Source organism: Felis catus, chromosome A3 (genome assembly GCF_018350175.1).
Source record: "Felis catus isolate Fca126 chromosome A3, F.catus_Fca126_mat1.0, whole genome shotgun sequence".
Lineage (NCBI taxonomy): Eukaryota > Metazoa > Chordata > Mammalia > Carnivora > Felidae > Felis > Felis catus.
The window spans coordinates 63,758,777-63,777,493 of NC_058370.1; the positions used below are offsets into that span (position 1 = coordinate 63,758,777).

Below are 18,717 nucleotides of genomic sequence, written 5' to 3' on the forward strand. Positions count from 1 at the left end.
ATGTAACTTTAATTTTTTAGCTGAGGATGAAAAGAAGCAGCCATAGACAAGAGGGGATAAGTATTCCAAGCAAGCTAGAACAGTCAGCAGGCCAAGCAAGTGAGCAACAGATGGGATGAGGTTGGAGAGGGAGACTGTGCTAGATCATGAAGGATTATGAAGATAAAGAGCCTGGATTTTATTCTTGGTACAGATTTTATGCCAGGTACAGAACTGTATCAGAAACGTATTGAAGGTTTATAAGCAGGGGTTATGGCTTATTTCTGTTTTGAAAAGATTAGTCTAACTGCTGGGTGAAGAATAAATTAGAGGGCACCAAGAATTAAGACAGAGAGGGCCACCTGAGTGGCCCAGTCAGTTAAGCATCTGACTTCGGCTCAGGTCATGATCTCAGTTTGTGGGTTCGAGCCCCACGTCGGGCTCTGTGCTGACAGCTCAGAGCCTGGAGCCTGCTTTGGATTGTGTCTCCCTCTCTTTCTGCCTCTCCCCCACTCACATTCTGTGTCCTTCTCGCCCAAAAATAACATTAAAAATTTTTTTTTTGAAATAAAAAGTATTAAGACAGAGATACCATTTAGGAAACCACTGCAGTAGTCGAGGTAAAAGGCCAAGGGAAGCTACACCACAGTGGGTGATGGAGATGGAAAAGAAATACCTGGTACCAAGGCCCCCAGCTGATTTTTTTTTTTTTTTAATGTTTCTTCATTTCTGAGAGAGAGAGAGAGAGAGAGAGAGAGAGCACAAGCGGGGGAGAAGCAGAGACAGAGAAAGGGAGACACAGAATCCGAAGCAGGCTCCAGGCTCTGAGCTGTCAGCACAGAGCCCGGGGTGGGGCCTGAACTCATGAACCATGAGATCTTGACCTGAGCCGAAGTTGGATGCTTAACAGACTGAACCACCCAGGCATCCCGGCCCCCAGCTGATTTAACTGCAAATTCCAAGCAACAAGTCTCACCAATACAATTTGTTAATTCTCACTTCCTTATAAATAACCAAGAGAATTTCATGTAAAAGTGCCTTAGAGAGGCTTCCTTAATCCTCCGTATACATCCTACCCTATTCCGTATCATTTTCATGAACACTGGATAAGGACCATCTTAGAGACAAAAACAGAATGCTCCACGGCAGGGTGGAAACACAGGAGCTCTGAGCTTAAGAGCATGAGTCTGAGTCCTACAGTCCAGCCTGAATTCAGGCACTGCCATTTATAAGATGTGTGACTTGGCCAAGTTACTCCAACTTTCTCTCAGTCTGTAAATTCTGGGAGTATTTACCTTACAAGGACATCACAAAAGATTAATGGAGATAATACAGTGTTTCCCAAAATATCACCCTTCTGCTAGGCAGGATGATTTTAGATAGCATTTAGGCAAAAAATTTCCATTTCAGTACTTTTATCTATTTTAATTAATATTTAAAAATAACTATTGGGGCGCCTGGGTGGCGCAGTCGGTTAAGCGTCCGTCTTCAGCCAGGTCACGATCTTGCGGTCCGGGAGTTCGAGCCCCGCATCAGGTTCTGGGCTGATGGCTCGGAGCCTGGAGCCTGTTTCTGATTCTGTGTCTCCCTCTCTCTCTGCCCCTCCCCCGTTCATGCTCTGTCTCTCTCTGTCCCAAAAATAAATAATAAATAAACGTTGGAAAAAAAAAAGATATTAAAAATAACTATCACATCAAGCTCTTTATTTTACTAACATTTTTGCTTAAGATGAAATTAAGTTATAAAAAGATCACTTTAAACCTAAAACCAATGTAAAGAAAAATATTAAATATAATTAATGGTTGCAGTTATACTCAGATTTCACAAAAAAATCTGAAGGCAGTACACAAATGCCCGAAGTTTGAGCAACACTGAGACAGTGTACATAAAAGACCCGGCAGAGTAAGCATAATAAATATTAACTACGCATTTCCTAGAGCATTTTCTTCTTTTAAAGATGTATTAGCAGAGGTGCCTGGGTGGCTCAGTCGGTTAAGCATCCGACTTCAGCTCAGGTCATGATCTCGTGGTTTGTGGGTTTGAGCCCCACATCGGGCTCTGTGCTGACAGCTCAGAGCCTAGAGCCCGCTTCAGATTCTGTGTCTCCTTCTCTCTCTGCCCCTCCCCTGCTAGCTCACTCTCTCTCTCTCAAAAATAAACATTAAAAAAAAAAAATGTTTTGTAAAGCTACTTCAATGAACTTTCTCACTCAACTATTTTGCAAAACCTCAATTCTCCAAAAAGTCTTGCCCAGTTAAGCTGTATCCCAAACACAGTTCTATGCTTTGTGGTAAGTCACAAAATTGTAGACTAAAAAAGCCACTTGAACTCTTCCACACTTAAACGTCTCCTGGCTTGGGCCACCTGGGTGGCTCAGTTGGTTAAGTGTCTGAGTTTGGCTAAGGTCATGATCTCATGGTTTGTGGGTTCAAGCCCTTCATCGGGCTCTGTGCTGACAGCTCAGAACCTACTTCGGATTTTCAGTCTCCCCCTCTCTCTGCCTCTCCTTCACCTGCACACTTGTGTGCTTGCTCTCTCTCTCTCAAAAATAAATAAATATTAAAAGAAAAAAGAAGTCTCCCGGCTGGAAACACCAATTCCTTTTTACCTATCCAGAAGTCCCCTCCACCTTAGGCTCTCCCGGTCCAAAGGTACATCTCCTTTGTCTCAGCTATGACAGGAAGGGATGAAGAGTCAATTACCCCAGTTGGGACCTATGATGTAATATGGAACAGGATACTCTCTAGAATCTATGAAGGGAGAATCTGGATGGACAAGATTACTCTAAAGATCCCCTGCAGAGTTTACATTCTAAGATCATATCATATGCTTACTCACTTAGGATAGTCTTTAATTCCTAAATTTATGATGTATCATATCACCTTTTTAAAATGGTATACCCACAGGTAATCCATATTACTTACGTATATAAGTAACCTAAACACCTAAAGCACAACACATTCAAAACACTTCAAAACTGGGCATCACAGTGTCTGTAGTAAATCCCAACTGGAGATTTCAGATAAATTACTTTGTTCTTCTAAACTTCTTTCCTAATTTGTAATATGAACCCACAAGAGATGAGATGCATGTGTGATGTATTCATAAAAAGCTTGAAAACAGTAAAGATCTAATCTGAAGGTACTATTTATCCTCATCTCCAAATCTATTATGCGTAATTCCGCCAAGGTGCTGACCAACTTCCTGTTCTCAATCTCTCAAGAAGAAAAGGAAGTGTTTGTTTTTTGGTCTGCAGTTCTGCACCACCTAGCTGAGGTCCTATTAGCCCAAATCTGTGGTATCAATGTTGTTCCTACTGGTCTATCCATCCCTAGCCTCTATCTCTCCTATAGTCTGTGTTAACTTTGTCAAGACTTATACCTCTCAGAGTTCTCCAATGGCTTTCAACCATCAAATGACCAACTTTTTTTTTTTTTTTTTAACATTTACTCATTTTTGAGAGTGAGAGAGACAGAGCATGAGTGGGGGAGGGGGGGGAGAGAGAGGGAGACACAGAATCTGAAGCAGGCTCCAGGCTCTGAGCCCCGATGCGGGGCTCAACTCACGGAGTGCGAGATCATGATCTGAGCTGAAGTTAGAAGCTTAACCAATTGAGCCACCCAGGCGCCCCTCAAATGACCAACTTCTAATCAACCTTAATAGCTACAAGAAATCAACCAGCCTTCGCAGTATCAACCCCACACAGCCACATAGGATAAAAGTATGGCCTCAAACAAGTCTCCTCCTCTTCTCTTCCCCTGGAACGCTTTGGCTGCTCATTACCAAATGTCCTCTTAAGCTCAAGTGAGCCCCTAACATAAACAAATGTGACTGTTCTTCTATCTGAAATACTGCAGTATTATACTTCTTTTTTAATGTTTATTTTTGAGAGTACACAAGCGGGAGAGGAGCAGAGACAGAGGGAGAGAGAGAATTCCAAGCAGGCTCTGCACTATTGGCGCAATAGCCCCAAACGGGGCTCAAACTCACGAACCATGAGATCATGACCTGAGCTGAAATCAAGAGTTGGATGCTTAACCGACTGAGCCACCCAGATGCCCCAGTATTATATTCCTCTTTTATGAACAACATATATGAGTTGTACATGTGCCTATCGTAGCCCTCTGTAATGGATAAATTTATATACACAGAAGTTGAATCATAATGCCAAAAGGACCCAGACTCTTAATATTTGTTAAGATTCTTGTCTTATTAAAAAATAAACAAGGGAAGGTTTTCTTTCCTTCCAACTTGAGAAGTCACATCTTTCTGTCACAGGGCAATATGTGCTCTTCACCTTTAAGCCAAACATCAATCGAGAGCCACTTCCAAACTGATTTGATTCAAAGCTTATCTTTCCTCTGAAGCACAGAGGCCTAAAAAAAGTCTCACAAGAAAATATAAGCAGTTTCTGATCCAGAAGTGTGAGAAAAAGAGAGTCTGTGGGAAAGCAACAGGGTTTGCCCCTCAAATTCCCCAAAAAGATAAGCTAAGAGCTGGTTTTTAAGAAAACAATTGTCTAAAAAAATGAAAAAAAAGTGCTGAAATGGGAAATGAAAAGCAAGACTAAAGAATATAAAAGTATATACTTTTTGGCGCTTGAATTTTGAAAACAAATTAATAAATTCTAATAATTTTACTCAATGATACTCATTTGTCCTTCCCAGGACATTCCAGGAAATCAAGACTGGGGTGAACGTGTGGAGGTTTGCCACACTATATGCATGGATTAAATATCCCTTCAAACTTCTCTGCATGTCATGATATTCCTTCCTCCATGTCTAAGATTTTCACTGATTTACCCAACAAATATCTGACACCCATACTACTATGTGCCATGAAGTCAGCCACTAGAGGAGGCAAAAAGAATAAAACAAAGTCCCTGCCTTCAAGGAACTTACAGCCAGGTCTGGAGTGCTGGTGGGCACACATGCAATCATGCTAACAGGTGCTTAGTGATTCAGGATCTGAGAGAAAGCACAAAAGAGTGGTCAAATGGGAAAAGCAGTCAAGATTTAACAGACTAAAGGAATGGAACACCTGAGTAGAGAGAAGGGGAGACACGTTCCAAGACTGAACACCACATTCAAAATCAAAGAGATGTGCAACATGGCCCCTCCAGAGACTTGCTGGTCAATAGATTGACAACAGTACCTTTATAATCTAGGGGCCTGTCAGAAATGCAGAATCTCAGGCCCCTGCCTAGACCTGCAAAATCAGAATCTACATTTTAGCAAGATTCCCACAAGGAATTCTTATGCTTGTGAAAAAGCCCTGCTGCAGAGGACTCATTAGTATGGTATGGTATGGCTAGACTACAGGATGTCATGGAAAGGAACTCACAAAAAGTGAGGCCTCAGAAGCATCTCCAGATCATGAAGCACCTTATCCTGGAACTAATGGAAGCCATCACATTGTCTAATTTTAAGTAGGAAAATGACATGATCACAGTTATCAAGGAGACTAGGGAATAATGTGAGGGTTGAAGGAAGAGGAGATTCATTCCAGATGAAAAAATCTAACGGAACTTAATCATTTGTACAATCAATACATAGGGGGTGAGTCGGGTAAGGGAGATGTCAATGAAATAAGAATGAAAAATCTCTAGGAAGCAGATGGAAATGGCAACATTCACTAAAACAGGGAATACGCAAGGAACAGATTTGAGAGGAAAGATGAGTCCAACTTGAGATTTGATGGGTTTGAGGCACAAGTAGTTTAACCACTGGAGGTGTCTATATCCAGGAAGAGAAAAAAACACCATGATCAGATAGGTAGGTAGGGGCTGATAAACCCAACACATCAGCATTTAAGAGATGAAGTGAAGAAAAAGGAAGCAACAAAGCATGTGAGAAAAATCCTAAAGAGAAGAGAATCATGAAAGACTCATGCAAAGCAAAGGGTCTCATGAAGGGCAAAATGGGACACAGGGTAATATGCCAGAGCTCAAGGCCTTAAAAGTGGGTCTGGTAATTAAGAAGTCCCTGGGGAAAAAAATAAATGAAATAAACTTTCATCTACACATACATAAATTATGTATACATACATACATACAAACATCCATACACAAAGGACATATATATCTCAATGGCTCTCTCTGGGTGATAGAATTAAGGATAACTTTTTTTTAAGAGTTTATTTTTAAGTAATCTCTATACCCAATGTGGAGCTCAAACTCACATCAAGAGATCAAGAGCTGCACACTCCACCGACTGAGCCAAGCGCCCAACAGTGACTTTTAATTTATAACTATTCCCTCTCTATTTTGCAATTGCTCCTCAAGGCACATGAGTTTTATAATTTAAAAATATACAAGAAAAAAGTAATAAGACAACGATAGCTTTTACCAGTAGTGTGACTACAGTGGGTGAAAGAGTGAACACAAAGAGAGGAAATAAAGGAGACAGGAATACGAACAGGGAAGGAAAGCTGGTAAGCATCTACAGTTAAGTCCAGAGTTCTAGGAAAGGTTTTGTTTCCCAGGCGGGAAAGATGTGGGCATGCTTACATGAGACTGTATAAAAGGATTGTTAAGAGTGCAAGAGAAAGAGGGAATACTTCTTTATTGCTTGCTATAAGCTCAGCACACAGTGGGGAGCAAGACAAAGTCCTGCTCTTATGCAATTCACTTTCTCTACTAAGGAAACAAACCAGTCAGACACACCACCTAAAACAAAAATAGGATAGTTTTTTAGAGTGAATGTTGAGGTAAGCCTTCTCTGAAGAAACAGTGTTTAAGTTGAATCCTGAATGACAAGAAATCAGCTTTGCAAAGAAGGGAGAAAAGCCTTGTTACCTTTACTTTACAGATCATGAAACTGAGACTCAGAGGTTAGGTAAGATTATGTAGCAAGTAAATAGAATCCAGGTCTGATGAACACTGAGACCAATACTCTTTCTACCGATTGTGTTCTATTGTTTTCCACAAATGCAACAGTGAAGATGAAAGATAATATCGACCCTCCTCTGAGCTCACAGGAATAGTTAAGGATTAAAAAAATTAAGAGTAATTGGCACAACTTTCTCAAAATAAAGTCTTGGAAAGCAAAGAAATGCAGTTCTGTGGAAGCAGAGGCATGGCTCCTGAGGTTAGCTGTTGCAGGCCTAATGAGAACAACCCAGGCAGGCCATAAGTTACAAGTAGGCTACACTCCAAAGATCTGTAACGGACTCCTTAAGAAGTCATAAAATGTTTCCTCCATATAATTTTATGCAGAGAGTAAGTTTCCAGGCTGCTTCACAAAGATCCATGTAATCATAGTTATTACTAGTGTAATAACTATTAAAGCACTAAGTTACCAGGTCCTATGTTAAGTGCTTTTTATAGATAATCTCATGCGGTACTACCAATGTTATTACCACTCCGTCTAACTAAGGAAACTGAGGTCTAGAAATATTGAGTAACTTGTCCAATAGCAAATCCTTAGCACTTAGTCCTGTTGTCTCCCAAAGTACTTTTTATCTATAAACAGTCTTTCAAAATCATTTTTTCTCCTATTTTAAAAGCTCAGTGCCCATCTCCCCTTCTTAGGTGGGTCAGAATACTACTCGTAACACTTTTCCATCAAAGTTCCTAATCCCCCCTACTTCCAAGTCTATGTCTGACCTATCTCCTGATAAACCTCAATCCATCAGAGCATCCATTCACACACTGACACCCACTGGGAATTTAACTTCCCTTCCACGTGTTCACTTATTCATCCATTGACACTTCTACAGAGCCCTACTGTGACAATTCCCAACTCATACCACACTCTTGTAAATAGCTAGGGGAAAACCCCACTCCAGAAAATGCATGCAAAAGCCCAAGCTGGTAATAATTAAACGTCCCTCTCTAAATGATCCCTAGCTCACCCAAGTTCCCAACCTATTCCTCCCGTCCCCCCACAATAAACCTCTCGAAATACACGTCCTAGCTGATTACTGATCACCGATAATGTTCCCACGTGGGACAGCACACAAGCCGGGTCAATCCCAAGGAGAAGAGTAACACCCGATCCCAGCAGCAGCGTTCAAAGCCCACCCCTCAGCCCCCAGCTTCATAGGCCGCTGGTAGCCGCAGGGTAGGACGACCCAGTCCTAGGCGAAGAACAGAATCCATGCCGGAAGCAAACCATGCACACGGCCATGACCTTCCGAAGTCGACCGACCCTGTCAGCAGTAAACCCCCTGTGGGGAAGGGGGTCTAAGACCCCAAGACGCTCGGCCCCTAGAGCGACGGAGAGGGACAGGCGGACCTGGCCCCCACCAGCGTCACGATCCCGGGGGACGCCCGCGCTGCAGGCGGACGGGGGCAGAGCATGGACACTCACCCGGCGACCGGCCCGGCGCGGGCGGCGGGCAGAAAAGGGGCGGCGTGCAGCCGGCTCGCGCCACCTGCCAGGAGGCGCAGGGATAGCGGGAGGCGCGGGGCCGCCCCGGCCCGGAGGAGCCAGCGGGCGGATCTCAGCAGGGCTGCCATGGCTCGGCCGTCCCCAAGGCAGAATGCACGCTCGGCGAGAGGGAATGGGGGAGCACGTGATCGCGGGGTCGCCCGGCGCGGAAGAGACCAAAGGCTGGGCGCGCCAGACGTAGGGGGAGCCACGCGTTGTTTTCACTTGGAAGGCGGATAAACCTATTTCTCTGAGGACAAATGAGCCCCATGCGATATACTATTAATAATGAGACTTGACTGATTATTTGAGAGAGGTTCTGTTTTCGTTTTCTAGCCTTCCTCCCAGCATGCTCGGGGCGTCCACCCCTGCGCTTTTCAGTTGGTAGAGTCAGAAGAGGTCAACTCCTCCCAGGTTAGCGCAGGGGCTTGCGGGGGGCCAACTAGCAAGGACACCCGGGAACTCTAGAGAAGAGCCGACCGTGAAAGTCCCAGAGTGTGGGACAATTCGCTGGCGTGCGCCGACGTCGTCGCCGATGTTCAGCCGTCTTGGCTTGGCGCCGACGGGAACGTATTGTTAGGAAAGCTCTGAGAAATGCGAGACGGAAAAAACGTTGAGGACCTTTGCGCTGTGCTAAGGACCTCTAAGGTTAATAGGATGAGATTTGTGTTATTGGGGCTTGAGAACAGTGTAAAAGGATACGCATGTCCGGGCCTAAGTCCATTAGCAGTGCCTCGCTTTATGAAAGAGGGATTGCTGACCAAGGTCGGATAGTTTTAAAGCTGGAACTGAACTCTCTACCCCCAACTCCCACTCCGCTTCTTCGTTCAGTAAATGCACCAGCATCGGAAGTAAGGTAACGATAGGATTAAGAGACTGGAGCCAAATCTGGGGATTTGGAGGTCCTAGCCTTTACAAGGTTTAATCTGGAAGGGTTCCCCATGCACACGTGGGAAGCCAGGAACAGGCTTCCACTCCCTCTTCACGTAACTGAATCCTACCCATTCCCTGGTGAACACTCAGAAGTTTTCGCTGGAAGCCCTCCATGGTAATTCCCCGTGTGGCTGGTTATCCCACTCAACATCCATCTCCTTGACCGCAGGGACTGTGACCTTTCCTTGTAGGTGAAGCACCTACTCAGTGCCAGGCACACAGTAGACAGCATTAAATATTTATTGAGTAAATGAGCATTTTGAGATTACCTAGATTATCTCTCTTTTGAGAGATGAGGAAAATGAGGTACAAGAAAGGCTAAATGATTTACTCTGGGTTATACTACTAGGCATTAGTAGTGTAATTAACTCACTCAACACTGATTTATTGAACACCTATTCAGTGCTATGCACTGTTTTGAGATGGGAATCCAGCAGGGAACAAAACAGTCCAAGTCTGAACTCTGATTAAGGGCTCCAAAGTTTAGTTTGGAAAGATAGATAAGAACTGCCATGTAAAATAAATCAGCATAGGGGCACCTGGGTGGCTCAGTCGGTTGAGCATCTGACCTTGGCTCAGTTTATGATCTCGTGGTTTGTGGGTTCGAGCCGTGCATCCGCCTGGGTGCTGACAGCTCAGAGCTTGGAGCCTGCTTCAAATTCTGTGTCTCCCTCTCTCTCTGCCCCTCCCCCACCCACACTCGGTCTCTCTCTCAAAAATAAGATGTTTAAATAAATAAGTAAATAAATCAGTATAAAGAGATTGAAGGTGGCATATTCAGGCCCTTCAAAGAACAGCAAGGAGGACCATGTGGATTAAAGGAAAGACAAAGGCAGGGAGGGGAGGGAGGGTGAGCCTGGAGATCTGAGGTAGTTGGGGGCCAGATTATGCAGGATATTATAGGCTGCTATAAGGACTTTGATTTTTATTCAGAAAAAGATGGAAAACCATTGGAAAGCTTGGTGTCTTGCTGTGATATGAGTTCATTTGCATTATTTATTTACTTAAAACATTTTTTAATGTTTATTTATTTTGAGAGAGAGAGAGAGAGCAGGGGAGGGGCAGAGAGACGAGGAGAGAGAGAATCCCAAGCAGACTCTGTGCTGTTTGCACCCAGCCAGATGTGGTGCTCAATCTCACCATGAGATCATGACCTGAGCCACCCAACAGACCCTACATTTGCATTTTTAAAGGATCACTCTGGCTGCTGTTTGTAGAGGTGATTTTAAGGGGGTAAAGGTAAATAAAAGTAGGGAGACCAGTTAGGAGGCTCTTGAAATAATCCAGACTAGCCCTAGTATGCTTGAACTAGGGGGTGGTAGCAGGTGAGACAATGGGAAAAGGTCAGGTTCTTACTTTATTTAAATAGTAGGACAAAGAGAATTTACTGATGGATTGGCTGTAGGATATCAGTCAAGGATGTCTCCAAAATTTGGAGCCTGGCAATTAGAAAGATGGAGATGGCACTGATTAAAATGTGAAAGACTCAGGGAAGAGCAGATTTAAAAGCTGAATCAAAAATGATCTTACAGAATATGAAGTTTGAGGTGCCCGTCAGACATCCAGATGTAAGGTTTCAGTAGGGGGTTTGCTATAGGATATGCAAGGAGTTCAGAGCTAGAGATATGTTTTGGGCATCCACCGCTTATAATATTTGAAGCCATGGAGGTGGATGAAAGCATCTAGAAAGAAAATATAGATGAGAAATGAGGTTTAAGGACTGAGGCTTGTGACATTTCATTATTTGGAGGGTGCAAAGGTAAAAATCCAGCACAAGAAACAGGAAGAATAGCCAGAGAGGTAGGAGGAGAACTGAGAGAGAGAGAGAGAGAGAGAGAGAGAGAGAGAGAGAGAGAGAGAAAGAGAGAAAGAGAGGTAAAATCCCAAATAACAGACAGGCAAGTCTTTCAAGAAAGGATTTAACACCCATGTAAAATGTTGCTGTTAGTTCAGGTAAAATGAAAACTCAACATTGACCATAGGATTTGGCAACACAGAGGTCCCTGGTGATGCTGAGAAGAGCATCATTTGGGTGACATGTTGAGTCAAAAGATAGGTTGAAGTAAGTTTAAGAGTACACGAAGGAAGGGGGCACCTGGGCGGCTCAGTCGGTTGTGTCCAACTCTTGATTTTGGCTCAGGTAATGATCTCACGGTTCAAGGGATTGAGCCCCATGTCAGGCTCTGTGCTGACAGCGTGGAACCTGCTTGAGATTCTCTCTCTCTCTCCCCCTCTCTCTGCCCCTTCCCTGTTTGCACGTGTGCTCTCTCTGTCTCTGTCAAAACAAATAAATAAACTTTTAAAACATACATAAAGGAAGGGAACTTGGATACAGGGAGCATAGACAGTTTGTAGAATATGTTGTGAAGGAGGGAACAGAGAATGGGATATCTAGAAGTAGTGTGGAGTCAAGAGATGTTATATTTTTTAAGATGGAAAAAATAACATGTTTGATGTTGACAGAAGTCATCTGTATGTAACTATTAAAGTTTGTTTAAATTAAATAAACTTATTTTTTTTTAAGTTTTTAACTTCATTAAAACCGGCTGAGACACCCAGGAGTGTAAATTAAATAAACTTTTCAAAATTTAGTTCCTCAGTGATTAACCACATTGCAAGTATTCAATAGCTATTCAAGTACTCAAGTGGGTAGTAGCTACCACACTGAACAACACAGCCCAACAGAGAACATTTCCATCATCTTAGAAAATTCTATTGGATGGGGCTGCAGTAGGGAGTAAAAATGTGATAATGCATGAGAAAAGAGAATGAGTACATTGAGGAGGCAGGAGGGAATAGGATCCAGTACAAAGTGAAGGGGTTGACTTTAAATTTTTTTTTTTAATCTTAAAATTTTTCTTTTAAATTTTAGAGTGAGAAAGAGCATACATGTGCAAGTGGGGAAGAGAGAAAATCCCAAGCAGGCTCCATGCTCACTGTGGAGCCTGATGTGAGGCTTGACCCCACGACCCTGAGATCATGACCTGAGCCAAAATCAAGAGTCAGACACTCAACTGCCTGAGCCATGAAGGGGTTGACTTAGATAAGAATCCAGACGTTCCAGCCATTGTCACAGAAGGAAAGACAAGGTATGTGGTTAACAGATGCAGCAAGGCTGGTAGAGGTAGTGGCGACAATGGATGATGTTCTCTTCTCATTGTTTCTAGCCCCCAAACCCTTCATTCCAAACCAACATTCTGTTGCTGTACCAGGCTTCCTCTTGAAGTATGAAGCAACTACTGATGAAATTTGCCTAGGCATTTATTCATTCGTGAACATATTCCCTATTTATTGAACACCTGAGATCTGTCAGGCAGCAGTTAAGTGCTAGAAAAAATATGATGGGCCAAAACAGTAGTTGTGCTTATGGTGTAGGAACTTGTGTCCAAAAGGGCAAAGCAGTTATTAATCAAATAATCACACTAAATGAGTTACACACTGAAACAGGTGTTCTGAGGGAAAGAGACATGTTTCCATGAGAGAATATACCTCACCTGGGAGTCAAAAAGATTACCAGAGAAAGGATTGTTAGATTGTAGTCTGAAGGATGAATAGCTAACACATGCAAGGTGCATGCACACACGTATGTGTGTGGCTGTGTGTGTGTGTGCGCGCGCATGCATGTGTGTGTAAGAGGAAAAGAGTGGTGTTTGCTTGTTTTTCAGTTCAAACTTGCCTAATTCTTCTCCAAATTCTTTAGACTCCAGAAACTGGCAAATTGGAAGAGAAGTCGAGGTTGATCATCCTTGGTTTTGCCCTTAGTTTATCCTGAACTATGAAATGGATTCAAATGTTGGTTAAAAATTGAGAGTCCCTATCCCAGTGAATGGAATAGCCTCAGAACAGAATCTTATTAGGAAGGACAGCTTAGGGGGTGCCTGGGTGGCTCAGTTGGTTAAGCGTCTGACTTTGGCTCAGGTCATGATCTCACGGTTGGTGAGTTCAAGCCCCACATCAGGCCCTATGCTGACAGCTCAGAGCCTGGAGCCTGCTTTGGATTCTGTGTCTCACTCTCTCTGTGTCCCTCCCTGCTTGCTTTCTATCTCTCTCTCATTCTCTTTTGAAAATAAATAAGCATTTAAGAAAAGAAAGGACAGATTAGGTGCTAGACTTTGCGAAAGTACTTAACTGCTTGGTTTCTTTTGTTTATTTTGAGAGAGACAGAGAGAGGGCACAAGTGAGCAGGAGGCAGAGAGAGAGAGAGAGAGAGAGAGAGAATCCCACGAGGGGCAGAGAAGGGGGGGAGAGAGGAAAAAAGAGAGAAGCATGGCTCACCCAAAGGGGGAGGCTCATACTCCCCAGAAGCGGGGTTTGAGCTCACCTGACGCGGGGCTCAAACTCACAAACCATGAAATCCATGACCTGAGCCAAAGTCCAATGCTTAACCAACTGAGCCATCCAGTCGCCCCAATTGCTTGGTTTCTTATATGTAAGGCTGGTGATACCCTTCCAGAATTTTTGGGAAATATTAGATAAAATAAGTGAAGTTCTTACAGTAGCAGTCATATAGGAAGCTCTGAAGAATGATGTAGCTACCATTGTTGTTGCTTCTTATGATCTAGTCTAAACCTCATAAGTTTGGGTTCTTCTCTGGTCTCTCCTTGGGGTCTGGTTTTTTGACACTGCCTAATATAGCTCATGTCTCAAACTCCTAACTCAGTTTATTCAGTTGTTAAGTGCTTAGTGTTAACAAAGCACAGAGCAAGTAACATCTCAAGGCAAAGACGTTCTGCATCATACACGTAATGAGCTTAATTTATATGGTAGGATAAAACACATATTGTATCCAGATAACCATTACCAAAGGCAGTGTGATGAGTGCAGAAAAGAAGAGGCAAGCCAAGTGACAGCTGGGCAGGAGAACAGAAAAAGGCTCCGTGATGGGAATGACATTTCAGCCCTTGGAGGCTGGGGAAGATACGAAATGGTAGACATGGTGGTGAGGGGAGATCTAGGCAGAAGGAACAGCAGGAGCAAAGATACAGAGCTCTCCTTCTTGTGCATACATCCTTCCTTAAACCACAGAAGGTGTTTTGGATACCAAAATCTGCAGAGGAGAGGAACACTAAACCAATGGCTTTCACACTTCTGGTGACCAGGGCCAGTGGTAAGGAAGTACGTTTTACAAATGACACAAATATACACATACAAAAAGAAATTCCATAAAACAATAGTGAGCCTTACTACATATGATGCCCTTGGATATTCACTCATCTGTTTTCTCCTATTTTGTCTTTTTAAAAAATGCTGATTGATCTAATTTGAACAAATCAGTTCAAGAAAACATTATTTAGACATTTGAGGTATATTGCACAATACCAGGAATTATTGCTAACTTTTTAGGTGTGACAATGGGCTATGTGGTTATGTAAGAAAATATGTGATAATGTCTTGATAATCATTGTATATGGCTGATGGGTGTATGGGAGTTCATTTTACTTTATTCCCTCTACTTTTCTATGTTTATGAATGTTCCTAAAGAAAAATCTTAAATGCTGGTTGTATCTTGATTTCACTACTCACTAGTACAGCATGACTGGAATTTTGAAAGACACTTTATTCAGTCATGTTAATATAAATGCAAAGTAAATAGCACCTGACAGGCAAATGTACCTGCGAGAGCTGGAGACCTGTTCATAGGGGCGATTGACTTCTCCAGCAAATAGTTTGCTATTGTTGGGGCACCTGGGTGGCTCAGTTGGTTGAGCATCCAACTTCGGCTCGGGTCATGATCTTGTGGTTCATGAGTTCAAGCCCCACATCGGACTCGCTGCTGTCAGTGCAGAGCCCACTTTGGATCCTCTGTCCCTCCCCTGCCCACACTCTCTCAAAAATAAACATTTGAAAAAAAAAAAAACTTGTCATTGTTGCTAAATCATTTTTACACATAATATGAAATACCTAAGGTTGTGGCCATTACAATCTATGACAAAAATTTTCATTTAAGACCAAAGTGGGGTGTGTGTGTGTGTGTGTGTGTGTGTGTGTTTAAAGAAACATTTATCTTCAAAATTTGAGCTGAAAGTATGGTACTCAACACCCTAAGTGGAAAACTTATAAGGCAGTGGACATTAATCTCATTTTATTTTGGTCAATTAACTTTTTTTTCCCCCTCATAACAACTTATGATGGATCACAAAGAATCAGAAAATAGTACTGATCATTCACAACTGTTTGTTGGCCTTTTTGGAGTCTCCAATTTTCACACAAATACATTCAAAATAGTGTGAGCAAAGGACCAAGTGATTGCCTTGAGTTTAAAAGCCTGTTTTGCTTAAAAGCCTTAACATATTTTAAGCAGCAGATTTAATGTATAGCTATGATTGTATTTTCTCTTAAGGCATTTGTCTGATGAATCAAGGGCTTCCTCCATCTGACTACATTTTTCATATCCAAACTTATTCATGTGTGTAATTCTCAATTATTCAAAAAAGATTCTGCTCAAACCTTTATTTGCACATAGCCCCCAGATTCTCATTATAAGTGGAGGTCCAATTTGTCATTGTTACACCCTTCAGCAACACTTCTGTCAAACAATAATTGATTCATAAACACACAAACCAGGAAGACAGGTGCAGGGTCATTTACTATAAGAAAGTAACCAGCACTGGCAACAAGGGGTTGTTGCTGATATTTTCCCAGTGTTACCATGTGTGAAGGCTGAAAGTTTAAGCATTTCCCACAGGGCTGATAGTGTCTAGATAAATCAATACAGAAAAGTAGTCAAACATAATTGCCATTTCAGTGTACTATAAACCCTTCAGACAGAATACCGTTATAATCCTTGTAACAGATGAACATAAACTTGAGAAAGTTTTTTTCTTTGAGAGAGAGAGAGAAAGAGCATGAGTGGGGGAGGGGCAAAAGGAAGGAGAGAGAGAATCTTAAGCAGGCCCCATGCTCATCGCAGAGCCTAGTGTAGGGCTCAGTCTCACAGCCGTGCAGTCATGACCTGAGCTGAAATCAAGAGTCAGACACTTAACCGACTAAGCCACTCAGGTGCCCCAATTAACAGTCATTGTTAATTCCTAAAATGTGGCGTAGATTTTTTAAATTTCTTGGTTAATTGAAGTTTATTGTTTTGTTTTTAGGGAACTAGAAAATGTATTTAATTTTCTTGGAGCAATAGATAATGTGGAGTTTTTGTTTTAGTTTGTGTCTCTCTAAGGGTTGAAAAATAATTTACCTTTTAATAGTTGGACACTCTGGGGGTGCCTGGCTGGCTCAGTCAGAAGAGTGTGCCACTCTTGATCTCAGGGTCATGACTTTGAGCCCCATGTTGGATATACAGGTTATTTAAATAAATAAAACTTTTTTTAAAAAGTTGGACATTTCTATGCAACTGCTTTCTGATAAGTTTAGTTCAGTTTGGAGAGGGAGATTAATAGCATTTACTTGGGCTCAGTAAAGAGTATATGGATTTTCTGGGGAGCCCACACCAGGCTCTCAGCTGTCAGCGCAGAGCCCCCTTCGGATGCTCTGTCTCCCTCTCTCTCTCTGCCTCTCCCCTGCTTCTGCGCTCGCTCTCTCTCTCTCTCTCTCTCTCTCTCTCTCAAAAATAAAAAGACCAAAAAAAAAAGAAAAAGAAAAAGTATTTGGATTTTCCATTGCATTAAATTGCAAAGACACTAATATAGTTCTTGTTCCTGGCTGCCTATCTTGCTTTCCAAGCCTGTTTTGGAGGAATGCAAATGGCCTGGAAATATGGTACACAGAACGGAATATAGAAATGTTATGTGTCTTTGAGTTGTCTCCCACTGAGGAGTGAGTAGTGTGTTTTCAGGCAAGTGTGGGACATTTGAATTATGTTAGATTGAAACACTTTATATATAGGAAGAAAGATATGTGTCTGTAATGCACGTTAGAAGGCTTGTTTTAGTCAGCATTCTGAGTTACTCTACAGTGTTTCCCCTACATACATACTTTTGATTTTTTTTTTTTAAAGCTTCATGCCCAGCACAGAGCCCAGCATGGGGCTTGAACTCACAACCCTGAGATCAAGACCAGAGCTGAGATCAAGTTGGACACTTAACTGACCGAGCCACCCAGGTGCCCCCATACTTGTGATTTCTGATATCACCCTCCCTCCCCCCCCACTTCTGGTCACTGGGCACATGACCCAGGCCCACCCTCTGAGACAATCCCATCTTTTTGGCCAGAGTGATTATTTTGGGGATCCAAACTAAGGCAATCGTGTAATTCATTGGATTTTACTAATTGTGGCTGGTAGGTGAGAGGTCTCATCCTAGAGTCATCAGCCCTGAGAATGTGAATTAGTAATTGCTGGTGGCCATTCTTCCTGCCCCATGAAGACACCTGTATTTGGTTGAGAATAAGAACGTGTGGAGAAGCAGAGCTAAGGACTGGAGAAAGGCCTGATGACTTCATTGACTTCCACTTGTACTTGAAGACAAATTTACCCCTGGACTTCCCAGTTACTTGAGCCAACAAATCACCTTTGTACTTGAGCTAATTTGAGGGGTTTTTGCCGTTGCACTAGAAACAGGCCCTACTTAATGTTAACTTCAGATAGGAGCCCTATTCTCCCTAGTTTTAGGTTTCGCCCTTTAATAGTATCCTTCCTTTTTTAAAAAAAAAATTTTTTTTAACGTTTATTTTTGAGACAGAGAGAGCATGAATGGGGGAGGGGCAGAGAGAGAGGGAGACACAGAATATGAAACAGGCTCCAGGCTCTGAGAAGTCAGCACAGAGCCCGACACGGGGCTTGAACTCACGGACCGCAAGATCATGACCTGAGCCGAAGTCAGACGCTTAACCGACTGAGCCACCCAGGCGCCCCAGTATCCTTCCTTTAAACATGAATAAGTGTTGGGGTTTTTTTTTGTTATTATTTAAATGTTTTAATTCATTCTCTGTGTTTTCATTATTTCTTTTATCATTTTGTTGATTGTAACCCATTCCGCTTTTTTAAAAAGAAAATAATGCACTGAAAATGCCGAAAGAGTAAAATATAACCAAGCTATCCTCCAGAGTCTCAAAAGGAACAAGGGTGACTGCATTTTTTCTTTTCTTTTATTATTTTTTTCAAAATGTTTATTTACTTTTGAGAGAGAGAACAAGAGCAGGGGAGGGGCAGAGAGGGAGGGAGACAGAACATCCGAAGTGGGTTCTGTGCTGACAGCAGAGAGCCCTACATGGGGCTTGAACCCGTGAATTGTGAGATCATGACCTGAGCCAAAGTCAGACACTTAACTGACTGAGCCACTAGGTGTCCCTGCATTTTTTCTTTTAAATCAGATATACTCCTAATTGAAACTAACACACTGGGGCACCTGTGTGGCTCAGTCATTTTAAGCATCCACCTCTTGGTTTTCAGCTCAGGTCATGATCTCAGAGTTCCTGAGATCGAGCCCCACATGGATCCCCACATCAGGCTTCACACTAACAGTGTGGAGCCTGCTTGGTATTCTGT

General features: G+C 42.6%; 1 protein-coding gene across 1 annotated transcript in view; it reads right to left on the bottom strand.

Annotated features, from left to right (window-relative positions):
- Nucleotides 1-8,487, bottom strand: part of LRPPRC (leucine rich pentatricopeptide repeat containing) — a 111,626-nt gene extending 103,139 nt beyond the window's left edge. Inside the window, exon 1 of the mRNA XM_011281043.4 lies at nucleotides 8,292-8,487. Within this exon, the coding sequence (XP_011279345.3) occupies nucleotides 8,292-8,440 (149 nt within the window). The 5' untranslated portion in view covers nucleotides 8,441-8,487. The remainder of the gene's footprint in view (nucleotides 1-8,291) is intronic.
- Between the last annotated feature and the right edge of the window lie 10,230 nt (nucleotides 8,488-18,717).